Source organism: Pteronotus mesoamericanus, unplaced genomic scaffold, assembly GCF_021234165.1.
Source record: "Pteronotus mesoamericanus isolate MK-2021 breed Mesoamerican mustached bat unplaced genomic scaffold, CSHL_Meso_final scaffold_125, whole genome shotgun sequence".
In the NCBI taxonomy this organism is placed as follows: domain Eukaryota; kingdom Metazoa; phylum Chordata; class Mammalia; order Chiroptera; family Mormoopidae; genus Pteronotus; species Pteronotus mesoamericanus.
The window spans coordinates 5,376,527-5,403,228 of NW_026555304.1; the positions used below are offsets into that span (position 1 = coordinate 5,376,527).

Consider the following 26,702-nt stretch of genomic DNA (forward strand, 5'->3'; position numbering starts at 1 on the left):
TATTTTTGTTACCATGCTTTTGCATTTTATGATTGAAATACACTTGAATTTTAGAATTAAAAAGCTGAAGTTGATACAAATTCAGTCCCTAATAATTAAAAAAAATAAAAACTCACCACAGTATATAGTAGAAGCAAACTCACATCAAACTTATCTTGGCCTCCCTTAAGTAGAGGTTTGTTATTAGAATCTAACTCTCTTCTTGCCCCAGCCCAGCTGACTTAGCACAAGTGGGTATTCTTTAATGTTTTGGTAACCACATGATCTTTCTTTCTGTCATCTTTATTTCAAGCTGTAAGTTACATTATATATCATAATATAAAATTGTTTTTATGTCAAAACATTGGCTCAGTGTAATATTTTCTTAAAGACATTGCCATAAAATGTTTATTTTGTTTGTAGAGAAGTTACACTTTATATATTACCAAAATGTGAGTTTCTGTGAATTGTTTTGATAGACATTTATTGAAAATCTCTTGATTTGGAGGTCTCAGAAGATGTGGATTCTAGTCTTCTCTTTACCATCTGGTACTTTTCCTATCTGTTGTAAGAACACGGTAGGTTTTTCCCTCTCCTGTGCTTAGTGTCTAGCTTAGTAACTGGCACATGGTAGGTCCTGGATTGAAAGGGGAATTGTAATGCCTTCCTCTTATTTGCACAAGGATCCTCTCTCCTGGAATCCCTTTCTGCCTGCCTATGCCTAAAACGGCAAGAATCATGCCTGTAGTGGCCTGAGTTTGATCTTGTCTTCCACCCCAGTTCATGTTGCTCCCAGGATGTGACTGACAATGATAGGATGAACATAGATGGAGCAGTTTGATTATTTCTTGTGATTAGTAAATTAGGATATTTACTAGATATTTGCTAGATTGGAGTGAAATGTATAGCTCAGGAGTTCAAGTTTGAAATGTGAAGGTAATCGATGCCTGGTAAATATCCCAGTGGAGATAGACCAGGCAGGAAACTAGAAATGAGTTTGGAGTTTGGGCAGGTAGTCGAGGCTGGAGATGAAAATTTGGGAGTCATCAGAATGTTGGTGGTATGTGAAGTCTTGACACTGTAGAGAGAAAAAACACTGACAACACTGAGGCATTATATATATTTTTAAGGCTGGGATGAAAAATATCCAGAAAGGAGACCGAGCAAGATTAGCCAGGGTGGGAGACAGGGAGAAAAACAGTACTCTGAAAGCCAGGTGAAAAAAAATCTTTGGTAAAGAAAGTAGATTTGATTAGACACTGCTGACAGGCCAAGTAAGATGAGTGCTAAAGAAGCAACTACTGGATTTTGCAACACATTCATCCCTGGTGACCTGAACAAGCATCCTTTGGAGAGTAGTGTTGGGCTGTGGCAGCTGCTTCCTTAGCTGGCAGATTGGAAATGCTTCATTCTCTGGGCAGTTTTGGGAAGCCCCCAGTCAGACTTTTGGGCTTTTTTGGTTTAGACCCATTTAGAAAATTACTAATTATCTGAAACTTATTCTGGTTATGGATAACTACTTCCCATAATTTGATTTCTTATAAATAAACTATAAGAATATTTGAAAAGTTTTTCTTCAAAAAATAGTTATATAATACCTTTCTATGAAGCATAACATCTCATTTATCATGGCTTAATAAAAGTCTCTGATGTAATATTCAGAATTTTTTAATATGAGTAAGGTAGGAGTAATTTTTTCTAAGTATTTATCACTTCATGCATTTAGTCATTATATTCTTCTTAATTACATAAAATGTTACTGAGAAATGTGTTTGTAAAAGTAAACTCTATCTAGTATCCCATTTTAGTATTTAGAGATTATTGAGTAATGAATAATAAAGAGCTTGCATAAATTCCAGGTATAGCCCTTTCAAGTTTCCAGTTGATTTAGAGACATGTCATACTTGTTCACAAAAATGCAGAGGTGAATTTTTTTGTTTTTGTTTTTTTAGTTTTATAGGTTATCACCATTGTACAACTCAAAGCTTTTGCAGATATTTCATTTTATTTTTATTTATCTGAAATAAAGCTTATTCTGAAAATACTTAGTATCATAATGACTATTAAGATACAATTTGAGAGATTATGCATTTGTAATATATTTTCTTGGCTATTAACAAAATGATTATTTGACTTTTATTTTAGATGTGTTCACTATGCCTTTGTTGTTTGTTTGTTTGAAGGCCAAGAAGATTTTTAAAATAAGTAATTAATTTAGTTATATTGGATTCAATTCAGCATATGTTTTATCTGTTCCCCATTTGATACAATAACTAGAAATTGGAAGTGGTATGTGAAAGATTGATTGATGAAATAATCCAGTTAAGTGTCTTTATTATTTTTCTAAGTAGTAATTACCAGATCTCAGTTTTAATTTCCTTTATCTTCTTGCTAAGAATGATGGAAAATGACACAAGTACCTAGGAATCCAGTGTTTTCTCTGAGTTAACATCCGTCACCTGTTGAATCATAGTATAGAATAGAATTACACTTCACAGTTTGCAATTTATGGTCTCCTTTCCTTTTTGGAATTTTATTGTCTTCGTTGACTTTCATTGTGTTAATCATATTATGCCTTTGCACAGTTTCGTTAAAATTATACTGTTTTGATAAATATAGAAGGAGTAATGGGCTTAGCCAAGCTCTTTCATACGAAAATATTATTCTGTAATGTTCTAGAATGTGAAAAGACCAAGGAAGAAAATCACTTGAATTCTTTTTTGTCTTTTTTATACGTGCTTGTTAGCTTTTAATTCCACAAGGAATATCTGACTGTGTTTAATATAAAAATTTAAAATTCTTTTTAGCAGTTTTCCCCATTTGCTTTCTCTTTATGTAAGTAATTACTGATATTATATTAATGTAATTTGTATATTTTTAGATCTTCTCTTGGCTTTTACCTGAATATATTTTGTATATATACTATATAGATTATGTACAAACATATCTATGAAACTACCCACAGTAACAGGTTTTTTATTTTTTTTCAGTTTTTGAAATGTATAATTTTTTAGAAATATATTCATTTCACTTAGATTTTCAAATACATTGATATAAAGTCATTAATAATATTCTCTGATTGCTTTAATGTTGAAAGAATCAACAGTAATGTCCCCTTTTCATTCCTGGTATTGGTTTTTGGTGCCTTCTCTTATTTTTCTTTCGCTATGTCCTCCAAGGCTTATCAATTTTATTATACATTTCAAGAAAAGAATCTTTTTTGGGCTTTGTTAATCCTCTCTATTTTTTCTGATTTATTAATTTCTATCCTGATTTTTATTAATTCCTTTCCTTTTTCTTCAGGTTTAATTTGCTCCTTTATTTTAAATCATTTGGAAGGATTATTATTTCATTTATCTTCTGCCAGTTAGATATATATTAGACTGGATCTTTTATATCTCCTTTTTTTCTGTGATTTTCCGCTGCTTCTTACCTCTCTTGTACACCATCTCCCAGTTTACTAATTTTCTCATAAGTTGCACCTGTATTTTTAAACAGTTTTTATTTAACTTTTAAATATTTTTGGTTCTTTAAAATTTTTTGCCTTGAGAAAATTTTTTATTGTTTATTTTATTTGTCTCATTTTTTTCCCTTTTGTGGCCCCTCCCGCCCCGCTGCCCATCCCTCTCTCCCACAGTCAGTCCCCTCTCTGTTGTCCATGTCTGTGAGTCATTCATACATGTTCTTTGACTGATCCCTTTGCCTGCCTTCCTCCATTCCCCCTCTTCCTCCACCCCCCCGCCCCCCGCCCCAACAGCTGTCAGTCTGTTCTATGTTTCCATGTCTCTGGTTCTATTTTTCTCGTTAGTTTATTTTGTTCATTAGATTCCAGTTATATGTAAAGTTATGGGGTATTTATCTTTCAACAACTGGCTTATTTCACTTAGCATAATGTTCTCCAGTTCCATCCATACTGTAGCAAAAGGTAGGAATTCCTTCTTTCTTTCTGCTGCATAGTATTCTGTTGTATGAATGCACCACAGTATTCTAATCCACTTATTTATTGATGGGCACTTGGGCTGTTTCCAACACTTGGCCATTGTAAATAGTGTTACTATAAACATAGGGGTGCATAAGTTCTTTTGAATTAGTGTTTCAGGATTCTTAGGGCATATTCCCAGCAGTGTAATCACTAGTTCATAAGACAGTTCCATTTCTAATTTTTTGAGGAAATTCTGTACTGTTTACCACAGTGGCTGCACCAGTCTGCATTCCCACCAGCAGTGCACTAGGGTTCCCTTTTCTCCACACCCATCCTCACCAGCACTTGATGTTTGTTGATTTATTAATGATAGTCATTTTGGCAGGTGTGAAGTGGTATCTCATTGTGGTTTTAATTTGCACCTCTCTGATGGCTAGTGCGGTTGAGCATTTTTTCATATATCTTTGGGCCATCCATATGTCGTTTGTGGAGAAGTGTCTTTTCAGGTCCTTTGCTCAGTTTCTAATTGGATTGTATTCCTGGTGCTGAGTCGTATGAGTTCTTTATATATTTTGGAGATTAAACTCTTGTTTGATGTATAATTGACCCATACAGTCAGGTCCCTTTTCATTTCGATGATGATATTTTTAGTCTTGCAGAAACTTTTTATTTGATGTAGTCCCATTTGTTTATTTATTCCTTTATTTCCCTTGCCTAAGGAGATATTTCAGCAAAAATATTGCTACATGGGATGTCTGAAATATTACTGCCTATGTTTTCTGCTAGGAAACCATTTAAGTCCTTTAACCATTTTGAGTTTTTTCTGGTATATGGTTTAAGTCATTGGACTAGTTTCATTTTTTTGGATGTACCAGTCCAGTTTTCCCAACACCATTTATTGAAAAGACTTTTTTACTCCATTGTATGCCTGTGTCTTCTTTATTAAATATTAATTGACTATAGAGACATGGGTTTATATCTGGGCTCTATTTTGTTCCATTGATTTGTGTGTCTCTTCTTATTCCAGTACTAGTCTTGGTTACAGTGGCTTTGTAGTATAGTTTAATATCAGATATTGTGATCCCTTCACCTTTGTTCTTCTTTCTCAGGATTGCTAAGGCTATTTGGGGTCTTTTTTGGCTCCATATACATTTTTGGAATACTTGTTCTAGATCTGTGAAATATGCCATTGGTATTTTAACAGGAATTACGTTGAATCTATAGATTGGTTTGGGTAGTATGGACATTTTAATGAGGTTAATTCTTTCTATCCATGAACACAGTATATACTTCCATTTATTTGTATCTTCTCGATTTCTTTCTTCAGTGCTCTGTAGTTTTCTGAGTACTGGTTTTCTGCCTTGGTTAAATTTATTCCTAGGTACTTTATTTTTCTTGTTGCTATAGAAAATGGGATTTTTTTTTTTTAGTTTCTCTTTTTGATATTTCATTGTTGGTATACAGAAATGCCATTGATTTCTGAATATTTACTTTGTATACTGCTTTTTTGCCAAATTCATTTATTAGGTAGAGTAATTGTTTTTGTGCAGATTGTAGGATTTTCTATGCACACTATCATGTGGTCTGTAAATTATGACAGTTGTACTTTCTCCTTTCCAATTTGTATGTGCAGCTTCTGTTTTAACAATTTGGTCTAGGGGTGGGTCATCCAGCTTCTGGCAGAACCATGGGTACTGCCTTCACCTACCTCTAGAGGAGACTTACATTGTGATCACAAGGTTAGGACCCCTGGATCTCACCAGGGACGTACTGTTCAGTCTTCCGGGAGAATTGTGGGTGTTTTCCCCTCCCCCTGCACCGCCTGTCTTGGTCTGTCCCAGCTTATTTCCAGTAATGTATAGTTTCTGATAAACTAGCTGTCCATGTCAAGGGAGGGGCCAGTCTGTGTAAGAGGCTAGCTCTTTCCTGCTTGGTGCTGATGACAACTCTGTGTGCGAGCTGAGGCTGGGTGGGGCCCTGATTAGCCCTTGTTGCACAATTTCTGCTCTCATTGCCTTGTTGGCCTCTCAGTGGAATAGGGCCCTGGGAACCAGTGTATTTTGTTTCCCTTAAAGTTCAATATGGGCCCTTTTAGATTTTCTCTTACTTTCTCCTGTGTATATGTACCCTGCACGGTGTTCTTGAGCCTGGCCTGAGTGTTCTGCAGAGCTTCCTCATTGGATGTGGTACTTGCAGTCCTGCAATAGGTAGGACTGGGTATGTCCTTCTCTTCCCAAAGGTTTGAACTCTGCTGAGGAAGAGGGTTCTGCCTGGTTGTAAATAATCACAGGGGCCCAACTCTTGCTTGTCTAATTCCTAGACCACTGCCGTTGCAGTAGGCATAGTCCTGAACTCTCTGCTATGCCTAGCCCTTGGCTTGCTAGGTATGCTGGGCTGAAGCCCAGAAATCCCTTTGCTGTGCAACTTTCTGATCTCCATGCCCAGCTGTATTCAGTTAGGATCAAATTGTGCTTTCAATCTTGTCCCTTTGCTGGCAGGGCAGCTGTGCGTGGGGTCCCCACCCAGCCACGCTTCAGCTCTCCTTTTAAAAAGTCTCTCTGTGGTACCCCACTGCAGTAACAAGTCACTGTCTGCTTCCCTGTGCATACCACCTCTCCAAAAAGCCAAAAGTGTGTCACAGTCACAGCTGGCCGCAGCCTGCCTCTGCTCCACCCAGCTTCAGCCCCTGATTGTTTTTTGGGAGATAAGAGTGTCTGTCTGTCTGTCTCTCTCTTCCCTCTCCCTGTTGGTGTTTGGTGATGTAACTCTGGACGAGCTGCTTGCTGTGTGTGTGTAGCATGGATCTCCCCAACTCCATGTATCCTACCAAGTCTCTTCAAACCAGGGTCTGGGGTTCCCTGTGTGGTACTGGGGCAACCTGCCCTAGGCGGGGAGTGAGCCAAAATCTTCGATTTCTGTCTGGTCTCTCCACTGCTGCACAGGGTATTTCCCCTTCCACCTATAAAATCTCCTTAATGCCCATTGTGAAGCATCTTCTTTACTCCTTGGCTTGAAAACTTCATAACAACTAAGATTCCATTGATTGTTTAGGTTATTTGTCGGAAGATCAACTGAGAATCCAAGCTGGGGGCAAGAGCAAGTGGACTTAGCTTCTACCTACCTGGCTGCCACATTTTTCTCCTCCAGTTCCTTTAAAAATTAATCGCCATTTTTTATAGTTTATAATTTCCTGCTTGGCTTCAGGTCTTTGAGAGTCAGTTTTTGATGGTAATGGATCTCAATTTTGTATGAATTTTTTCTTATGCTTGTTTCTTTGGTTATTCTTTGGGTATGTGATAGACATTGTATTTGAAAATTAATTTATTTCTAGGAACAATTTGGAGCCTAGTTTTCTCCAGTGTGGATTTGTTTACCACTACATTTTAAAAAGTGACTTCTTAGTATTATTACTATGGACATACTATAATTATTCTTTTATTAATGAGCATTTAGGTAGTTTTTAGTTTTTTACTATTATAAATAATGATGCAGAAAATACCATTTTACATATTATTAAGGTATCTGAGGAAGAACCTCAATAAATAACAATATTCCCTCTCAGAGGTTTGGAACAAATTGAAAAATAAGGTAAAAAGTATAAAAAAAGAAGCAAACTATTATCTTTATTATGGATATTAGCTAAGTTGAAGGTTGTGATCTTAGCTCTGTTGATGAGGAGATTTACTCATTTGGATCTCCAGCTAGGCCACCTTACCCCTTTCACAGCTGCATGGGGTGTGTGCTGGCCACACCCTCAGCAGTTGGCCCAGAGGATCACATAACTCACAGGACACTTTTTACCTAGGCATGGAGGAGAACCTGTGTTCTTGGAGGCAGGCCTATTTCCAAAAGAAGAAAGAAGGAGGCTATAGCATAGCCAAGGTTAAGCCTATTTATTCATTTTTATTTATTTTTTTGGGGGGGATTTTTTTAAAATTTATTTTTCTGTTCAAATACATTTGTCTCCACCTTCTCACCACCAATTTCCCCTGCCCCTCCCCCCCACCCTCCCTCAATCCTTTCTCACTTTGGCTCTGTCCATGAGTCCTTGCTATATGTTCCTTGACCCTTCCCTTCCTTTTCCTGCTCACCCCTCCCTCCTTCCCTCTTGACTCTGTTGGTTTCTTTTTTCTTTCAACGTTGCTGGTCATATTTTCCTTGCTTATTTGTTTTGTTGTTTAGGTTCCACTTATAGGTGAGATCATATGGTACTTGTCTTTCACCAGTAGGCTCATCTCACTTAGCATAATGCTCTCTAGTTCCTTCCATGCTGTCGCGAAGTGTCGTAGTTCTTTTCCTCTTTCTGCTGTGTAGTATTCCATTGTGTATATGTACCATAGTTTTTCGATCCACTCTACTGATGGGCATTTAGGTTGCTTCTAACACTTGACTTGTAAATTGTGTTGCTATGAACATTGGGTTGCATAGGTTCTTTTGAATTGGCATTTTGGAATTCTTAGGGTATAGTCCCAGCAGGGGAATTACTGGGTCAAAAGGCACTTCCATTTTTAGCTTTTTGAGGAAATTCCAAACTGTTTCCCACAGTGGCTACACCAGTCTGCATTCCCACCAACAGTGTACTAGAGTTCCCTTTTCTCCACAGCCTCACCAGCACCTGTTGTTTGTTGATCTGTTTATGATGGCCATTCTGACCGGCGTGAAGTGGTTTCTCATTGTGGTTTTAATTTGCATTTCTCTAATGGCTAGTGATGCTGAGCATCCTTTCATATGTCTCTGGGCCTTCTGTATCTCTTCCTTGGAAAAGTGCCTGCCAAAGTCTTTTTCTTACTGGACAAGTATACCTTCTTTCAGTGTGTGGATGTGTCTGGTGTTAGGTCTGTCATGATTTGCCATGTTTCTGATTTGGTGATTTTACATTTTAAATACTATCTTATATATAGTATTTTTTGTTGTTTTTTTAAATTTGTGGGTTCTAATAATGGGAAAGGGTTGTATTTTTGCCCCCTCGGTTATCTTTATTGTGATAACTTTATGTAGTGCTTGACATGGCATTATGTATTGTGATAACTTTGGTTTCCTGTCTCTTTAGGAAGCTCTGATGACTTCTTACTCTGAGCAGTGGCAGAATTGTATATTCCTGGTTTTAGATACTTCCCTTTCACCTTCCTCATCCCATCATTTTTTTCCTTCCTCATCCCATCATTTTTTTTCTTACTGTTTTCTTTATAATTTTAAATTGATTCATACATGTATTACTTTATTAATTTTAAATTACATTACTCAATTGTTCCCTATTTATAAAAGATCAGGAAATGAATGTACTTTCTTTTCTTGGATTTATCATTTTCATATTAATCAGGTCACATAATATTTAAAAATAGGTTTATTGAGGTATAATGGACCTACAATAAATTGCACATAGTAGAATGTACAGTGTGGTAACTTTGACTTGTGAAAACATCACTATAGTCAAGATGATGAACATATCCATCACGCCCAGAAGTTGCCTCATGGCACTTGGTAATTCCTTTCTCCTGTCCCTCCCTGTCCCCCGTCTCCCCCAGTCCCCAGACAACTACTGAATTGCTTTCTTTCACTAGAGACTAGTTTCCATTTTAAGAATTTTTTATAAATGGAACACATTGTGGATTAGTTTTGCATGTCATCTTTCAGTTAGCATCTTCTTTTCGGAGATCATCAATTTATAGCATTTATCAGTATTGGTTCCTTTTTATTGCTGAGTAGTGTCTCATTGGCTGGATACATTGTGTGGGGACATTTGGGTTGTGTCCAGTTTGGGGCAGCTGCACATAAAGCTGCTACAAACATTTGTGTGTAAATTTTTACTATTTTTACACTTAGGAGCCTTACCCAAAGAGTTACAGTTCTTAGTCCTCGGTCTCTCAGTGTAGTGGATCAGAGTGTAACCCTGTGGGAAGGTGAGATGGTCAGGTTACCTGGTATCCAGACCTTCCCATGGGGATCTTGTTAAAGTGCAGATCCTGGTTCAGGAGGCTTGGCCTGGGGCCTGGGATTCTCTGTTTTAGCAACCTTCCAGGTGGTTCTAATGCTGCTGGTTTACTCTCTGGAGAGCAAGACATGGAGCCTGAGAATTCATGAAACACGGCAAAAATGGTATATATTTTTTCCTTCCAGGTAAAAGTAAACTACATGTAGTGTTACACTTTTATCAGAAACAGGAATAACTACATTTGCCATGTCAAGCAGCATTTGACGTGCCATGAGCTTTCTTTCCTGGGGAGCTGCAGTTGACTGTGGAAGTCAGTTACATTTACTGTAATCTCTCAGACAAGGCTGATGAGTGGAAGTGTGTAGGGACTTCACCTTGCTCACAACTCCCCTTTGCATTTGCAAAAGCCGGGGAGGCTTTTTTGATTCGGAATTTGGATAGGAAGAGGTTGCTTTGGTTATTGGTCCTTCCTACTTTAACAACCTATACAGTCATGTACTGGGAACACTCTGGGTTTACAGTTCCCCAGGGAAAACTTGTTAGCTCGCTGTTACAGTCAATTGGTGCCTTGTGCCCGGCCTTGAAGTTTCCCTGGTTGGACTCAGTTAGGTGCCATGTCTCTGAGTCTCCAGGAATTAGGGGAGCACAGAGCCAATGTGTGCATCAGACATACTGGGGAGACTCAGCATTTCCCTACCCTTAGATACGCAGTCATGGCTCCTTGGAGAAGGGGGGAAGGATGGAAGGATGGAAAGATAGGTTACAATGCCAAGGCTTACCTCTGGGGCTCTGGGTCCAGTTGGTAAGAACTGGTTTTAGGCAGCGGTGGTTATGAACAAGACCTAAAGCCAGACTACCTGTGCTTGAATTGTGGCCATACCAGGCAAGTAGTAGCAACTTCTCTGTTCAGTGTCTCCATCTATAAAATAAAGGCCATACTAGTTCTAATGTCATAAAGCTGGCAGGAGGTTTAAATAGTATCTTTAAGGTGCTTAGGACAGTAGCCACACATAGTAAGCACTTTCATAGGTAGCCATATAGAAAGGCAGGTGAGTAAGTAATAAGCTTAGGAAAATCAAGCAGCTTTTTTCACCCATAGTGGTCCCTCTTCTGACTCCTGGGAATGGTGGTTTCCCCCTCAGAGGCTTCTAGGTCCTCCGTGTGATGAATTGAGCATGTTTGTGGGCATCCAGGCTGGCTCCTTCCTCAGTGGCTCTGGCTGGACCTTCAGGGGAGCTGGGCAACTTTGGGCAATATTGGTTTTATTTTGCTTTTTTCATTCCTTTGAAACAATGATGAAAATGGGGCCGAGTACATTAAGCTGAAGGTAAATTTTAGGTGAAATTAGAGATAATAAGGAATTTATTATATTTTCAGTTAACATTGGTTTTGTTTCTGTTCTTCTTGAATGATTTTTTCATTTATCCACCTTTTTTTTTTGTTTTGATTATGCTCTTACGGTTGTCCCATTTTTTTCTCCCCTTTATTCCTCTCCACCCCCTGTACTGCCCCTCCAACCACCCCCCTTTAGTTCATGCCCATGGGTTGTACATATAAGTTTCCTGGCTTCTCCATTTCCTATACTATTCTTAACCATCCCCTGTCTATTTTTTACCTACTATTTATGCTGCTTATTCCCTGTGCCTTTTCCCCTACTCTTCCCTCTCCTCATCCCTCTCCCCTCTGATCTCCATTTCTATGATTCTGCTCCTGTTCTAGTTGTTTGCTTAGTTTGCTTTTTTTTTTTAAGGTTCAGTTATTGATAGTTGTGAGTTTGTTATCTTTTTACTATTCATAGTTTTGATCTTTTTCTTAGATAAGTCCCTTTAACATTTCATATAATAAGGGCTTGGTGATGATGAACTCCTTAACTTGACCTTATCAGGGAAGGACTTTATCTGCCCTTCCATTCTAAATGATAGCTTTGCTGGATAGAGTAATCTAGGTTGTAGTTCCTTCTCTTTCATGACTTGAATACTTCTTTCCAGCCCCTTCTTGCCTGCAGGTTTCTTTTGAGAAATCAGCTGATAGTCTTTATGGGAACGCCTTTGTAGGTAACTCTTTCCTTTTCTCTTGCTGCTTTTAAGATTCTTTTATTATCTTTAGTCTTGGGTAATGTAAATATAATGTGTCTTGATGTGTTCCTCCTTGGGTCCAACCTCTTTGGGACTCTCTGAGCTTACTGGATTGCATGTCTGTTTCCTTTTCCAGATTGGGGAAGTGTTTCTTCATTATTTTTTCAAATATGTTTTCAATTTCTTGCTTTTCCTTTTCACCTTCTGGCACCCCTATGATTCAGATGTTGGAATGTTTAAAGTTGTCCTGAAGGTTCCTAAGCCTTTCCTCATTTTTTTGAATTCTTGTTTCTTCATTCTGTTCTGGTTGAATGTTTATTTCTACCTTCTGTTCCAAATTGTTCATTTGAGTCCCAGTTTCCTTCCCTGTTGGTTCCCTGTATATTTTGCTTTATTTCACTTTGTATAGCCTTCATTTCTTCCTTTTTTTACGTCTATACTGAATCAAAGCTGTGAGCATCCAGACTACCAGTGTTCTGAACTCTGCATCTGGTCGGTTGGCTCTCTCCTCATTGCTTAGTTCTTTTTCTGGAGTTTTGATCTGTTCTTTCGTTTGGGCCATACTTCTTTGTCTCAGTGCACCTGCTACATTGTAAGGGGCAGAGCTTTAGGTATGTTCATCAGGATAGGGCAATTTACATTGCTGCATTATGACATTGTATGTGGGGGAGGTATCTTGAGAGGGAACCGTGCCACTTGCTCAGCTCTCTCCCCACTTTCAGTGACATCTCCCGCTACCCACAAGTGAATTGGGCCCTTCTGGTGCTGATTTGTACATGGATGGATTTGTGTACATTCTAGAACCCCATGGGCCACTCCAGTGGGCTCTCCTATGAGGTTGGGAGTTTCTCCTGCCGCCACAGCCCCTGCAAGTTTTTATTGACAGGGGTTTTGAGGCTTTATTTCCCTCACTGGAATCCTGGGTTGTGTGGTCTGTCTTGCTCTCCAGTTGTTCCTCCCTGTTTATTGGAATGTGAGACTGTCTGGCCCACTAGCCCCCATCTTGCTGTGTGTCCTCTCCACGCCAGCTTCCCATCTCTGCCCTTCCTCCCAGTCCGGATGAATATTTAACTCCATGGTTGTCAGAATTCCATACAGTTTGATTTTCTGGCAATCCTGGTTGTTTTTTGTTTTTAAATCGGTGGTTGTCCTTCTTTTGGTTGTGTGAGGTGAAGCACATCCACTTACGCCTCCATCTTGGCCGGAAGTTTTGTGCGCAGTTATTATTTTTAGTGACATTTTATATATCTGTAAATGAAACTTGTTAACTTTCTATTGGTTAAGTTTGATTTTTAAGTGCATTTGTTTGAGAATATTAACTAATCAAAATGCAGAGTACAGCCTCGCCAACTCTTTTTGAGGCAGTTGTTCCCTTTGTGTTGCAGTATTAAGAACATTATACGTGACCAGGAATTGTAATCTTCTTATGTTCTTTCTGTTAGGCTTCAGAGCTTATGAAGTTACGGAATATTACTTTTGTAATTTAGAGCTATTTATTCCTTTGACCCTTCTACTTAATCTTTCTTTTTAAAAAAAAAAAATTTGTTGACACTATTACATATGTTCCCAATTCTCCCCCTAGTATTTATTTTCAATGCACACTTTGATGTGAAAATTCCTCTTTCCATATAAGTCACGTCAGTTGTTCCAATATTTAGAGAAAAATATAAGGAATATCAGATAACACCTATTTACTATGGGTTGGAATTTTCAGAAACTGGAACTCAGTAGTACACATATTTCAGGCCTGAGTTTGATTTTGGAGGCCCTTTAAAACTCACTTTTACTCTTTCTCTTTCTGAAGAGTCAGCTTGCAGCAGATATTTGAGTGTTTTTAGCACTCACTGTTGACTAGCATTCTCATACAACAAGAGGAAAACATTCCCATGTTCTTCTTGGTGCTCTCTCCAGCTTAGGAACTCCACAGTTTTTCTTTTTTGTAAGCATTATAGCCTGCATATATTCATGTCATTTCCTTAAAGTATTAAGTGAAAGAAGTTAACAATAAAAAGAAAAGTAGGGAGAATATGAGGGTTAATATAATGGAGACAGAAGAGGCCATGAAAAACCTTGAAGTTTGTCTCAGAGTGATAAGGAGGATCTCACTGTCCAGCATTGGTATGATGTTATTAATCTTTGTTTCAGAATGGGCCGTATGGTGGTGATTACTGATGAAAAGTTTGTACACATTGCCATGGAAGCATAAAGGGAAGGACTTTCAGGAGCAATGTCTTGGAAGAAAGTTAGGGGCTATCTAGGCATTCCAGGTAGAGGGCAGGTGTACACATGAGTGGGTGGAAATGACTCTGGAGGTGCTATAAGTAGTTTGGGGCTGAAACACAGTTGGTGTCTGAGGTTGAAGAAAAGGTTGCGCAGGTAGTCAGAACTTAGTTCGTAGGGCACCCCCTGTGCTGTACTAAAAGTTTTGTCCATTTTTATCTTGAATGTGGAATAAATCATTGTACAGTTTTAAAAAGAGGGATAACATGGCTATGTTTGCATTTTAGAAAGACTATCCTTCAGGATATATGGAAGGTACATTGGAAGGGGCAAATTGTAGGAAGGAGTTCAATTCGAGACTTCTGCTGGTGAGAAGTGAGGGTACCTGGAACTCTGGCAATAGAAAGGGAAGGGGACTTGAAGATCTGTGAGCTGTTAGATAGGACTGCAAAAACAAGAGGATGCCAGGCATTGAAAAGGAGGACATCTGGGATGACTTTGAGATGTCTTACTTAGGTAACATGGTGGATGGAGGTGCTCAAAATGAGAAACAGAATCTAGAAGGATTGAGAAGGAGTTGGTTTGTACATGTAAAGCATTTAAGTGGAGAGATACTACAGGCAGGTAGGTAATTATAGGGATTCAGTTGAGAGAAAACTTTGAGTAGAAATGTGGGTATTGTTGCTGTTTAGATAGATAGTAAAAGTTATTGTGGTAATGAGACCTCCCAGGAAGAGCTGCTTTTGAGAGGGGAAGAAGGCTGAGAACTAACCAAAGGTAGATGGAAAGGAAGGAGAGATGAGAAAGGGACCCAGTAGGCAGATTAAGAGAGGAATTCAAGGAGGAGTGTCCAGGATGAATGCCTCTGACCTTCAGTTTAATAGGGACCAGGTAGTGCCCATTGATTATAGGATAGTATCACCATTTTACTGGTAAAATGGTGAGATGGAGTAGGACTAGAGCTATGAGGTGGAGGTGAGTGGGAATGACTGACACACATTTACTCTACCCACTTCAGAAGCTTTCTTAGAGGCAGGCGAACTGAGGCCACAGTAAGACCTAGGGGAAAGTTTTGATGGGAGAGACTTGAGATTGGGGAGGTAGTAGATTGAAAGGAGTCTGGAAATTGAATAATTTCTGTAGCTGGGTTCCTGGAAAGGAAGGAAGATTAAGAACTGGATCGCAAAGTCATTTCATTTTATTTGTGGTGACTGGAGATGACCTTGGGTGCCACTCAGATTAAGTTGCTATTATATTCATTTGTTGATTTTTCTTTCTTCCTTTTTGTCAGATAAAATGAACTAGATACTATTTTTTTCATTAACTTCATACTCTGACTATAATCACTGACCTAGCTCTCTCTTCATTTTTTTCACCAAGCATGCTCTAAAACATATTACATGGAGCAGCTTCAAATTTGACCTATCCTTTCAAGCCCCCATCTGCCCCTGAAATGTTTAGGCAGGTGCAGTAGTGAGGTGTACCCTGTTCCAGCGTCCCACTCGTCCTGTTCTTTGCTTCCGGTGGCAGCATCTGTATGTGCTCCATCCCAGCCTTTTCACACTTTGCTGTTAGAATAAATCTGATAAATTCATTCAGGTAGGAATAAAGGTCAGCATACTTTATGACATTTGTATATTTTCAAAGGGCTCAAGAAATGAACCTTTTTGTCTCTGGAATTTTACATAGCAGAATACCTATGGAAGAAAGATTTTTAGGGGTGGTACTTTTTTATTTTATTCACTTATTTATTCATTTTATTTTTAATTTATATATAATTGACATATAACATATAAGTTTAAGATGTACAACATGTTGATTTGATATATTTAAATATTGCAATATGATTATGACTGTAGCATTAGCTAACACCTCTGTCATGTCACACAGCTCTTCTGTGATAAGAACAATTAAGAGATGGTACCTTTTAATATCCACATTCTGTGAAGCAGAATCCTTCCTATTTTATTTTTTGACAATGAGAATGTGAAGTTTTCTTTCTTTCTTTCTTTTCTTTCTTTCTTGTTTTTTTTTTTGGAAAAATTACGCTTTTATTAATCTTGGTAGCAAATGTAAGTGTTTTTTGTTCCAGGGTCATGAGCAAAGGTTTGAGCTTGAGGGAAAAAAATATTCTTTGATCAGTTATCTTGGGATTTTCGTGCATTTGTGATGCCTTGTTCCGTATATTAACAGCCTTTGTTACCTGTGCCTAGCTAGGTAGGCCTAGCTTCACATTCCCTTAGTCAAAAATAAAATTAATAGGAAGGATTGTGCTTCATAGAATAATTAACCAGTCAGTTTTAGAACCAGTTATAAACATGAAATCTGTATATTTCAATTTACAAAAGCTTCATTAAAGTAACATTCTGTTTCTGCACTCAAGAAAGTCTGGTTTTTTTGTTTGTTGAATGACTAACCTTTACCCAGTCATGCTTTTGCGTAGGTTTTCTGAGCTTTCTCAGAGTTTCTTCCATTTGAAATGTGATATTAGATAGAGCCTGATCATTTCCAGCTACTGTTTGGTGGAACACTATACAGTCATTCCATGTGCCTGAAAAACAACAATGAGGGAAATGGTTATTTTATTAAAGGCAAAGGGGACACAAAATTCTGTATACTGTAGCCCATTTAAAAATATATTTACAGAAAAAAAGTCTAAAATAAATTATACAGTGAGATAACTTACTAAAGAAGCATGACATCTTTCTTTCTATTACAGCTAATCTACCAGTGCCAACGATTGCCGCCATAGATGGACTGGCTTTAGGTGGTGGTCTTGAACTGGCATTAGCATGCGATATAAGAGTGGCAGGTAAGAATTAATCCTATTAAAAATAACATTTTTTGAAAGAAATGCAATGTGATTTATAAATGAGAACAAATTTAATAATGCTTTCAGAAGTTGAAAAAGGTGACACGAACAGTACTAAAACACACGGCCTTTTAATTTTCTTCAAATTCGGAGTTTAAATTATATACAGATGAGAAGTCAGTTTTGTAACCTAAAAATACTTATTAAAACTATATTAATACTTTCATAAACTATAAAAAAGTTAATGAGACAAACATGTGCATTTATAGAACTGCAAGTCAGTCATGCCAGATCCCTGCCAGGGAATTCCCAACACTACTTCATTCATCTAGGAGGACACAGAGTAATTCTTGTTCAGGTATACACATTCATCTACTTGACTAGCACGGTCAGCTCTCCACTGCTCAGTGGTTTCCTTCTGCTATGAATGTGCATGTCCAGTTGTCTGCTGCTTTGAGCAGACGTTTACTTTGCTCATCCACCAGCCATTGGAGGGGGACTGAGACCATGCAAATGAGTAAATAGACCCATTCTTCAGTGCGTGTTTCCTGAGGACCCTCTTCCATCGTCATATCTAGAATCAGATGAGGTTCCTTAGCTTTTTTTCTTTTTTACATTTTGCTGAAGTAGTTTTGAAACAGAAAACCACAAACTCAGCTATTCCCCAGAAGAAATCTCTTATCAAAGATAATCTCCATGGGGACTGACTCTGGCTGTCCAACACTTGTCCACTCAAGATGTAAACCATTTTGCTCCTTGTTCCCCACCTCTGGAGTGACGGAGCGGTCTGACCCTTTTCATCTTCTGTCAAAAATAACATTTTTTGAATGAGTTTTGTTTTGTTTTTTTACTCTTCAGAAAATTCCGAGTAGAACATCTAGGTGAAAAACATCAACTGTTGGGCTTAACAAAGTACTTAAAATTTCCAGTTAAGAAAACAGTCTTTGATAGCCTCTTGTTCAATCTTAGCAGTAGGAAAGGAGAAGAGGGTCATACAGAACTGAATTTAAATCCTTGGTCCTGTCCTTTTTAGACCGGTTTCCTCCACGTTGGGTGAAATGACGTTAGCTCTTCTGACAATCAAATGAATTTATGGCATGTGCCTAGCCATAATTATTATCACCTATGGTAATAATAATTTAATCCTTTGAGGCTCGCTATTTTTCTGGATGGCTTTCTGAGGATTGGATGAGGTGATTATGAAAATAATAATGAGCCCTGGCTGGTGTGGCTCTGTTGATTGCCAGCCTTGAACCAAAGAGCTGCTAGTTCAGTTCCCAGTCAGGGCACTTGCCTGGGTTGTGGGCCAGGTCCCCAGCAGAGGGTGTGCAAGAGGCAACCCTTGATGTTTTTCTCCTGCTCTTCCTTCCTTCCCCTCTCTCTGAAAGTATAAATAAAGTCTTAAAAAAAAAAAAAATAATAATGAAAACACTTAGTGCTAGCCCTGTACTGAGTGTTGACCTTGTACCCAGTGCCATTCTAAGCACTTGGCATGTATAATATTAACTCACTCAATCTTTCTGACAACCCTCTGAGATAAATACTTTGTGGTGCTTGACAAAGCCAGGACATGGGGAGGTTAAGTAACATGCCCCAAATCAGTGGCTGAACTCAGATTTGAACCCTGGCAGTCTGGCATCACACTTGTCACACAGCCTTCCTGCTGTCCTGCCAGAGCACTGCATTCTTCCGCTACTTTCTCAGACTGTCTTCTCAAGAATCACAGTGCTGTGTCCTTGTTCCCTCATTGTGGTGACCCAAAGGGGCTCCTGGACCAAGGACTGCATGAAGCAGGCAGAAAATATTTGTCACTGTTCTTCCCCAGGTTCCCACTGTCACTTCTGGAGGAGCTGCCTGTTAAAAGTAGAGTTGATATAATTATGTTTTTAAAATAATTTTATGGTGACTTTCTTGGGGTTTGTAGTTGCTGGTCATTGTACACTTTTTCCTCTTTCCACTTTATTTGGGATCTCTGTATTTTGTCTGGAATCATTGGGTTTTAAATTGAAAAGCTAAGGTACATGGAATACATTTCTGAAAGAATGCAGATTCTGGAAAGTAGGATATGGGAAGCAGCCCAGGTACTTTTGGATATACAACTAAAGAAGTAATTGAGATGTTTTAAAGTAGTCCTAAAACAAACACGAAAAAAGGAGCCTGTCCTTCTATCAGAGCAGTAAAACCATTTGTCAAAAAATACCTAGAGATTTGATCTTGAAAAGTTGCTATATCTGATATGATATATTAAACTGTTTGCTCTGGAGAACTATTCAGGCAGCTAAAGAATTCATGCTTGTCAGACATAGCCTCGCTCTTCAACCTGAATAATTAATGAGATCTAAGCCTTCAAACATAACTTGGCAGTATCAGGTCAAACTATGGAGTTACAACCTTGGTCTTTCTGCATCAAAAATTATTTCTCTGCCTAATAATTTTTTTAATCCTCATCTGAGGACATCTTTTCATTGCTTTATAGAGATAGGAAGAGTGGGGAAGGGAGGAGAGGAGAGTCGGGAGAGAGAGAGACACTAATGTGAGAGAGAAACATCAGTTGGCTGCCTTCTCATAGGCACCCCAACCGGGGATTTACCCCATAACCTGGGAATGTGCCCTCTTGACCAGGATTCAAACCTGAGACCTTTCGGTTTATGGGATGATGCTTCAACTGAGTCACATCAGCCAGGGTGCCAAGCAGTTTTTAACATAAAACGTGAGAATCTCTTAATATACAGGGCGGGGCAAAAGTAGGTTTACAGTTGTATGGGGAAAAAATAATAATATAAGAATAAACTCTACTTCATGTACTCACGACTGTCAACCTACTTTTGCATGCCCTGTATGTAATTTATTTAATTTATTTTTAAAAATGTTCGTGGTTTTTTTTTTTTTAAAGATTTTATTTATTTATTTTTTGAGAGGGAAAGGGATGGAGAAAGAGGGGGAGAGAAACATCAATGTGTGGTTGCATTTTGCACACCCCCTGCTGGGGACCTGGCCTGCAAGCCAGGCATGTGCCCTACACTGGGAATCTGACCGGTGACCCTTTGGTATGCAGGCCAGCGCTCAGTCCACTAAACCACACCAGCTAGGGCCCTGCCCTGTATGTAATTTAGAGTGTTACTTTTCATAACTAAATGCCTTCTGAAGTGATTTTTTAAAAAGATTTGTGACACAAATATAATTAGTAAACAAAATATAGTCATTTCCCCTTATGCCAGGGATATACATTCCAAGACTCCCAGGGGATGCCTGAAACCTCGGATAATACCAGCCTTATGTAATACTATGTTTTGTCCTCTACATACATGCCTTTTCATTGAAAGTAAGTACTTTATGGTTTCACTTTGACATATCCATATTGCAGGCATCACTACTCTTGTTCTTTGAGGCTATTAAGTAAAGGAAATAAGGGGGATGACTTGAACACAAGCACTGCAATACCGCCATGGTTTATCCGATAACCAAGATGGCTACTAAGTGACTGATAGGCAGGTAGTGTCTACAGTGTGGAGATACTAGACAAAGGGATGATTCACATCCTAGGTAGGATGGAGCAGGATGGAGATTTAATCTCACTACCTCAGAACAGCATGAGATTTAATACTTACAAATTTGTTGTTTCTAGAATTTTCCATTTGATATTTCCAGAGAGTGTTTGTCCTTGGGTAACTGAAACTGGGCAGCAAAATTGTGGATAAGGGGGGATTACTGTTTTCATAGCTTCTTTTACTTTTTCAAGTCATCATAAATGAATTAGATTATATGGATATTACTTAATTTTCTTCCTTCCTTTTTAGCTTCCTCTGCAAAGATGGGCCTGGTTGAAACAAAGTTGGCAATTATTCCTGGTGGAGGTATGAATCGTTCACACCCGTTTTGATTTGTTCTTAAAAACAGGCACAAGGCAAAAAGGTATTAATTGAAACGGCAACATTTTGGATGAAGAACTAATGCTGTGCTGTTTGCTTCTTTAGTCAAGTCCTGATTCATAATGCACTCTTTCAGCTTATGTTGGTGTGAAAATGGTGGGTACACTGGCCCTGGCTCTCTTTTTGTGTTTTTTTCTGTGCTTTTCTTTGTGATTTCTTAATTTTTAAATTATTCCACCAGTCTTATTGTTCTTGAAGGATGATACCACTATTTTGAAACTTTTATGCGTGGGTCTATAAATGTGTGCGCCCGCAGAGAGCTCCACACGCGCGGTCAGACTCCAGTGAAGAGGGACAAGAGCACCGAGGCTTTGTGCCTTGTTTCTTGTGTCTCTGTACAGCAAGACAAAGACTGGGGTTAATGGGCAGCTGGTGTTGATTAATCTGTTACTACAAAAATGATAGCTGTTTCTTTTGGAAGACTCATTTAAGAAAGTACTTTTCCACCACGGATAATGACATCATGTTGCATCACCCAATAAATCTGAAATTTTTGTTCTTTTGTCTGATGGCAAGAATTTGGAGATACTCACATTTTGTAATGTTATTTACTCAAAAAGTAGGCTTCATTTGAGGATGTGTATATTGATAACTTATTAGAACAGGAATGAAATAACAGTACAATATAAAAAATTAAATGCAGCATTGCACACCAGACATGTTTGTATCAGAATAAGTTAAAATTATATGTTTAACTGTATCACAGTTACAAGAGTATTTATCCTGATTAGGGTGTATAGGTAGAATGTTAAAACAATTCAGTGAAACTGAATACTACCCAGATCAATGTGTAAGACTGACTAACTTTTCTACTTTGGTAATCCATGAAAATCCTATTCTTGTAGGTAAAAACATTTAATATCTACCTGTTTTGTCAACCTTTTTTCCTAGTGACTAATGAAAACTCAAAAAAAAAAGAATTTATAAGAAAATACATCCAATTAAAAAGAGTTATCAGATAACTAATGTGTGAAATAAAACAAGGTTTAGGAAAAAGATGATATGCTTTACTGATATTACTAACAAATACTTTAAGAAATAAGCATTTGTTAGTGCTTACTACGCACTACCAAGCATACTACGCAGCAGAAAGAAAAAACTAACTACTAAACTTCGCGACAGCATGGATGGAACTGGAGAGCATTATGCTAAGTGAAATAAGCCAGGGGGCTAAAGACAAATACCATGTGATCTCACCTATAAGTGGAACCTAACCAACAATACAAAGATGCAAGGAAAATAAGACCAGCAACACTGAAAGGACAAAACCAAAGGGGAAGAGCTGATGGAGGGAAGGAGGGAGGGGGCAAGGGAAAGTGGTGGGGGGGAGGCAGAGACAAATGTATTTGAAAAAATAAATTAAAATAAAATTTAAAAAAATAAATGAGCAGCCACCAAAAAAAAAAAAGAAATAAGCATTTGTTAGTAATTACGATATAACTAATCCTAGAAAGGTAGTGACTATAGTTGAATGGTGCCCCGCCCCAAAAGATGTCAGTGTGAAACCCGGAATGTGACCCTATTTGGACAAAGGGTCTTTGCAGATATAATTAGAGATCTTAAAATGAGATCTTTCTGGGTTATCTGAATGAGGCTTAAATCCTGTGATAGACTGAGAGAGGATCCTGCGAAGACAATGACAGGGATTGAGGAGATGCATTGACAAATCAGGGAAGATCGGGGATTACTGGCTGTCACCAGAAGCTAGGAGATTGTTCTTTAGAGCCTCCAGAAGGAATCAATCCTGCCAACATCTTGATTTTGGACTCTGGTCCCCAAAATTATGAGAATTAAATTTTTGTAGTTTTAGGCCACCAAGTTTGTGGTGGTTGGTTACAGCAGCCTTCGGAAACTAACACAGTAGTTTTTAATGCTTAAGTAATTTTTTTTTGGACAGGGATGGAGATTATATTTATGTATATCTCAGAGGTAGGGTGTCGGAGAAAGATGAATTTAGGAATTTGGTTATTTATCAGGCTCTGAATGTGAAATGTTTTGTATTAAATGTACTAGAAGGTAGAGCAGTTGTATGAGAATACTGTTGAGTTTGATTAGGTGAACAAAGCTTAGCTGATAATACTGCAGAAATAAGGGTGATAACTTTAGCTTGTTTAATCTTCTCTTATGAGCCAGCCATATGAGGTCTTGAAATTAACACATTCTTCCCAATGTACATAAGTTTTTAGGGTCCTCATCAATGGTGGATCCATTAATTATAACACACTTTTTTAAAAATTAATTAATTTATTTTTTCAAATACATTTTTTATAAGTTTGGTCGAATGTGAACTTTATTCTCATGAATACTGTTATTTTTAAAAATTCTTATTAAATAAATTTGTCTTAGAATTCAGAATGCTTTAACATTAATCCAAATGAAGCTGTGCCTCCCTATTTGGATTTCTGTATATTTGATAAACACAGGAGAGTTAACCTGATGCTCCTGGTTGGCAAAAAGTTTCTTAAAATAAAACAAGGTAAATTAGAAAATGATTGTTTTGAAGAGATAATAATATTCATAGTGAACTTGAATATTAATGGAACATTACTATAAGACATCTTTTAGATTGGTAGTCTGAAGTTGGGTTATACTAAGAAGGAGATTGTCTGCTGTCAAATAACTATTAAAAGCACATAGTTAATGAAAAGGAAGGTGTAAAGGAAAGTAGAAGCATTAAAACCAAGTGTACTTCTTTAAGTAATATTATATCAGATATAATTTAAAAATGGGATGTAATTGAATGTCATATACTTAAACCAGTACTTTTGTTATATGCATATATTTGATTGTTTGACTAATATTATAAGATACAAAATACAGTGTTAATGATTTAAAGTACTAGCCAATTTAAAAATAATTGAAATTGTTACTCAAAGACCTTGCTACTACAGTATTCTAAGTTATATCAGAGATTTTGTACCCTAGTCCTCTACTCCGTTCTCCAGTATTTTCACTTTTAAGAAACCAGCTCAACTTTCTGTCTTCTCCTAACCAGGAGAATACTTCAGTAGTAGTTAAAATAAAACTCTCATTTAGAGGTAGCCCCTTAAGCAATATTTATAAAAACCAAATAAAACAAGTTGAGGGAACTAGGATTGTTTTTATTTAACAGTTTAAAAATTTCTTTGCACACAAAATGGTGCCAAGTTCCCTCATTCCCAGTCTTTTTCTTTTTTTTCCTTGCGTCTTTTATGGAGAATGTGGGTTTTGTATCAAGAAACCTTATTATGCCTAAGGCAACTGTTTAAGGCTTCTTACTGGGGTGCATACCACTCTGGACAAGATGTCTAGTATTTCCAATGCTCCTGTTCTTTTCAGCTTTTTATTTTGGAAATATTTAAATTTTAGGAAATTTGAGAAACAGTAAAATGAATCTCTTTGTACCCCTCGTCAAGATCTTCCCTCCCTTTTCCCCTCTCCTGCCATACACTCTGTCTCCCACTCTCTGTTGTCCGTCCTCAGATGCACACCCATCTTTTCTTGCTGAACTATTTCAAAATAACAGAGTAAACCTTTAAGATTTTCAACCTGCCTTTCCTAAGAATAAGGAAGAACTTATATAACCACAACATTATCATCACACCAAACAGTAGTAACAATAATATTCAGATTTCCCCAGGTGTTTCAAAATTTAGTTTGTAGTTTTGTTTTGCTTTTCCAATTCAGGATCTAGTTCAATGTCACACACCATATTTGGTTAAAACTTTTTTTTTTTTAAATTTAGAAAAGTCATCCCCTTTTTGTAACTAATTAAGCAAAATTTCAGGCAAATTATCTTGCTGAGGTTTGCACATTGTAGATTTGATAGTTATTTCTTCAAATTTAGGTTAAAAATTTTTGCCAACAATTCTAAAGGGACCATGCTCTATGTTTTATTTTCATTTTACTTGATGGTACTTAAGATGTTAGGTTGTCTCACTTAGAGTGATAATGACAATGATCACTTTTTTAAGGTGGTGACTAACCATGAGTGCACTTTTAGCATGCTCTTCTTGGAAACTTCTCAGGAAAAGCATCTTTAATTACTGGCATTGACTATTCTCCAAGTTAAAAAGGAAAAGAAGAAAATTAGAGCACTCAGGTTTCATGGGACCAGAACAAGAGTCCTCAGTTTCTTTTCTTCTCTTCAGGGTAGAGGATTTGGGGCATCACTGCCCATTTGACTTGGAGACTATGTTCGTCAGTAAGGTAGTGTCTTGGCCTGGTGTCTAGGCACTCTAGTTTAAGGTGTGTTTATGAAGTGACAGTGGATTTTTAAGTCCTCTGTGTGTGTTGTCCTAACCACGGTAGTCATTTTGGAAAGTTTTCTTGTATCATCTTTATTGAAATCCTTTTAGAATTTACATCAGAATCGGAACCTATTCTTTTGAACAGACTCAGCAATGATTCATCATTATCCTGCGAGGGTGAGTTTGATTTTCACAAATAGCAAAAGACATTTCTGTGCCTAATCTGATTAATAAGGTCATACTATATCAGGAAGAAGGAAAGTATAACAACATTAATAAGACTACTTTTTTAAAGAGGCATATTCATGTCAAACATTTACCAGTTTATGAACAATGGAGAGCGTTGCCAGATTTAGGAGACTGCTTCCCAAGTGACCTCTCTAAAGGCCAGCACTACCTCATATAATGCAGAGTCTCATTTCTTTGTACTTTAAAATGCAATCAGTGACTCTTCACTATTCTGTGTCTAATTAGGGTGTTTTGGAAGTTGTTAGGTGGCTTCCCACTGTTGACAGGCCATTTTGTTAGTTGCTGTGGAGGAAACATACACAGGGTGAGGCAAAAGTAGGTTTATAGTTGTGAATATGTGAAACAGTTTATTCTTTTATTATTATTAATTATTGTATTATTTTCCATTCAAACAACTGTAAACCTGCTTTTGTCTCACTTTGTATTTCTGTATATGACTCAGCAATGCTCCCTTGGAATTGCCTATCCAAAATCTGGTAGAAGAGATTGAGCTCGTCTGTAAGTATCAGAACTGCCCTATCATTATAAGTTGTTGGAATCAAACATTAATAAGCAGTTTACCACTGGAATTTGTGAGTTTGTGGTCTTAGGCATTTAAAGATTTGTGAGAAAATAGTGTGAACTCTGTCAGCTTTCAGCCTGAGTTTACAGGCCTGCAGGGTGGATTCCCAGCATTGTTCTAACTTCATTTCCTACACTGTGGGAACACACTCTGTGCTCACACACTGTGTGTTCCCGACACATTTATTCATTTAACTCAGACACTGTGTTCCAGACACATTTGCTCACACACTGTGTTCCAGACACATTTATTCATTTAATTCAGCAAATATTTATTGAGCCATGCATCTGGTATGTATACTGGGCATACAGCTGTGGGCAAACAAGGAAAGATCACTGCTGCCAAGAAGCTGGCATTCCAGCACACGGGCAGTAGACATGGCAAATAGTAAGTTGTGAAGTATGGTGGAAGTGCCTGGTGCTGTAGAAAAAGAACCAGGACAAGGGGTCTGACGAGGGATGGGGTCTTCACTTTTAAATGGGGGGTGAGAAGAGGACTCACTGAGAAGGTACCATTGGAGTTAAGACTGATATGAACTGAGGAAATTATTCATACAGGTATGAGGAAGAGCATTTCAGGCAAAGGAATACCCAAGATAAAGGGCTATGATGGAAGCATGCCTGGAACAGTCACCCCACCACTGCAGCCATAAGAGACAGGAGGAGAGTGATAGGAGACTCAGTCAGAGAAACAGTAGTGGAGTCAGAGCCTGGAGAGGTTATGACCTTGTCAGCAGAGAAGCAGTGTGGTCTTAGGGATTTAAATATTTGTCTGGTCCCCTGCCAATAGTTGA

At 37.9% G+C, this 26,702-nt stretch overlaps 1 protein-coding gene and 1 pseudogene across 3 annotated transcripts in view; one reads left to right on the forward strand and one right to left on the reverse strand.

Annotated features, from left to right (window-relative positions):
* Positions 1–26,702, forward strand: part of AUH (AU RNA binding methylglutaconyl-CoA hydratase) — a 150,290-nt gene that overhangs the window by 51,498 nt on the left and 72,090 nt on the right. For all 3 annotated transcript variants that reach the window (XM_054588036.1, XM_054588038.1, XM_054588039.1), the window contains 2 exons: positions 16,848–16,940; positions 20,738–20,794. In XM_054588036.1, the coding sequence (XP_054444011.1) occupies positions 16,848–16,940; positions 20,738–20,794 (150 nt within the window). The remainder of the gene's footprint in view (positions 1–16,847; positions 16,941–20,737; positions 20,795–26,702) is intronic.
* On the reverse strand, positions 17,415–17,688 carry LOC129082350 (selenoprotein K-like; annotated as a pseudogene).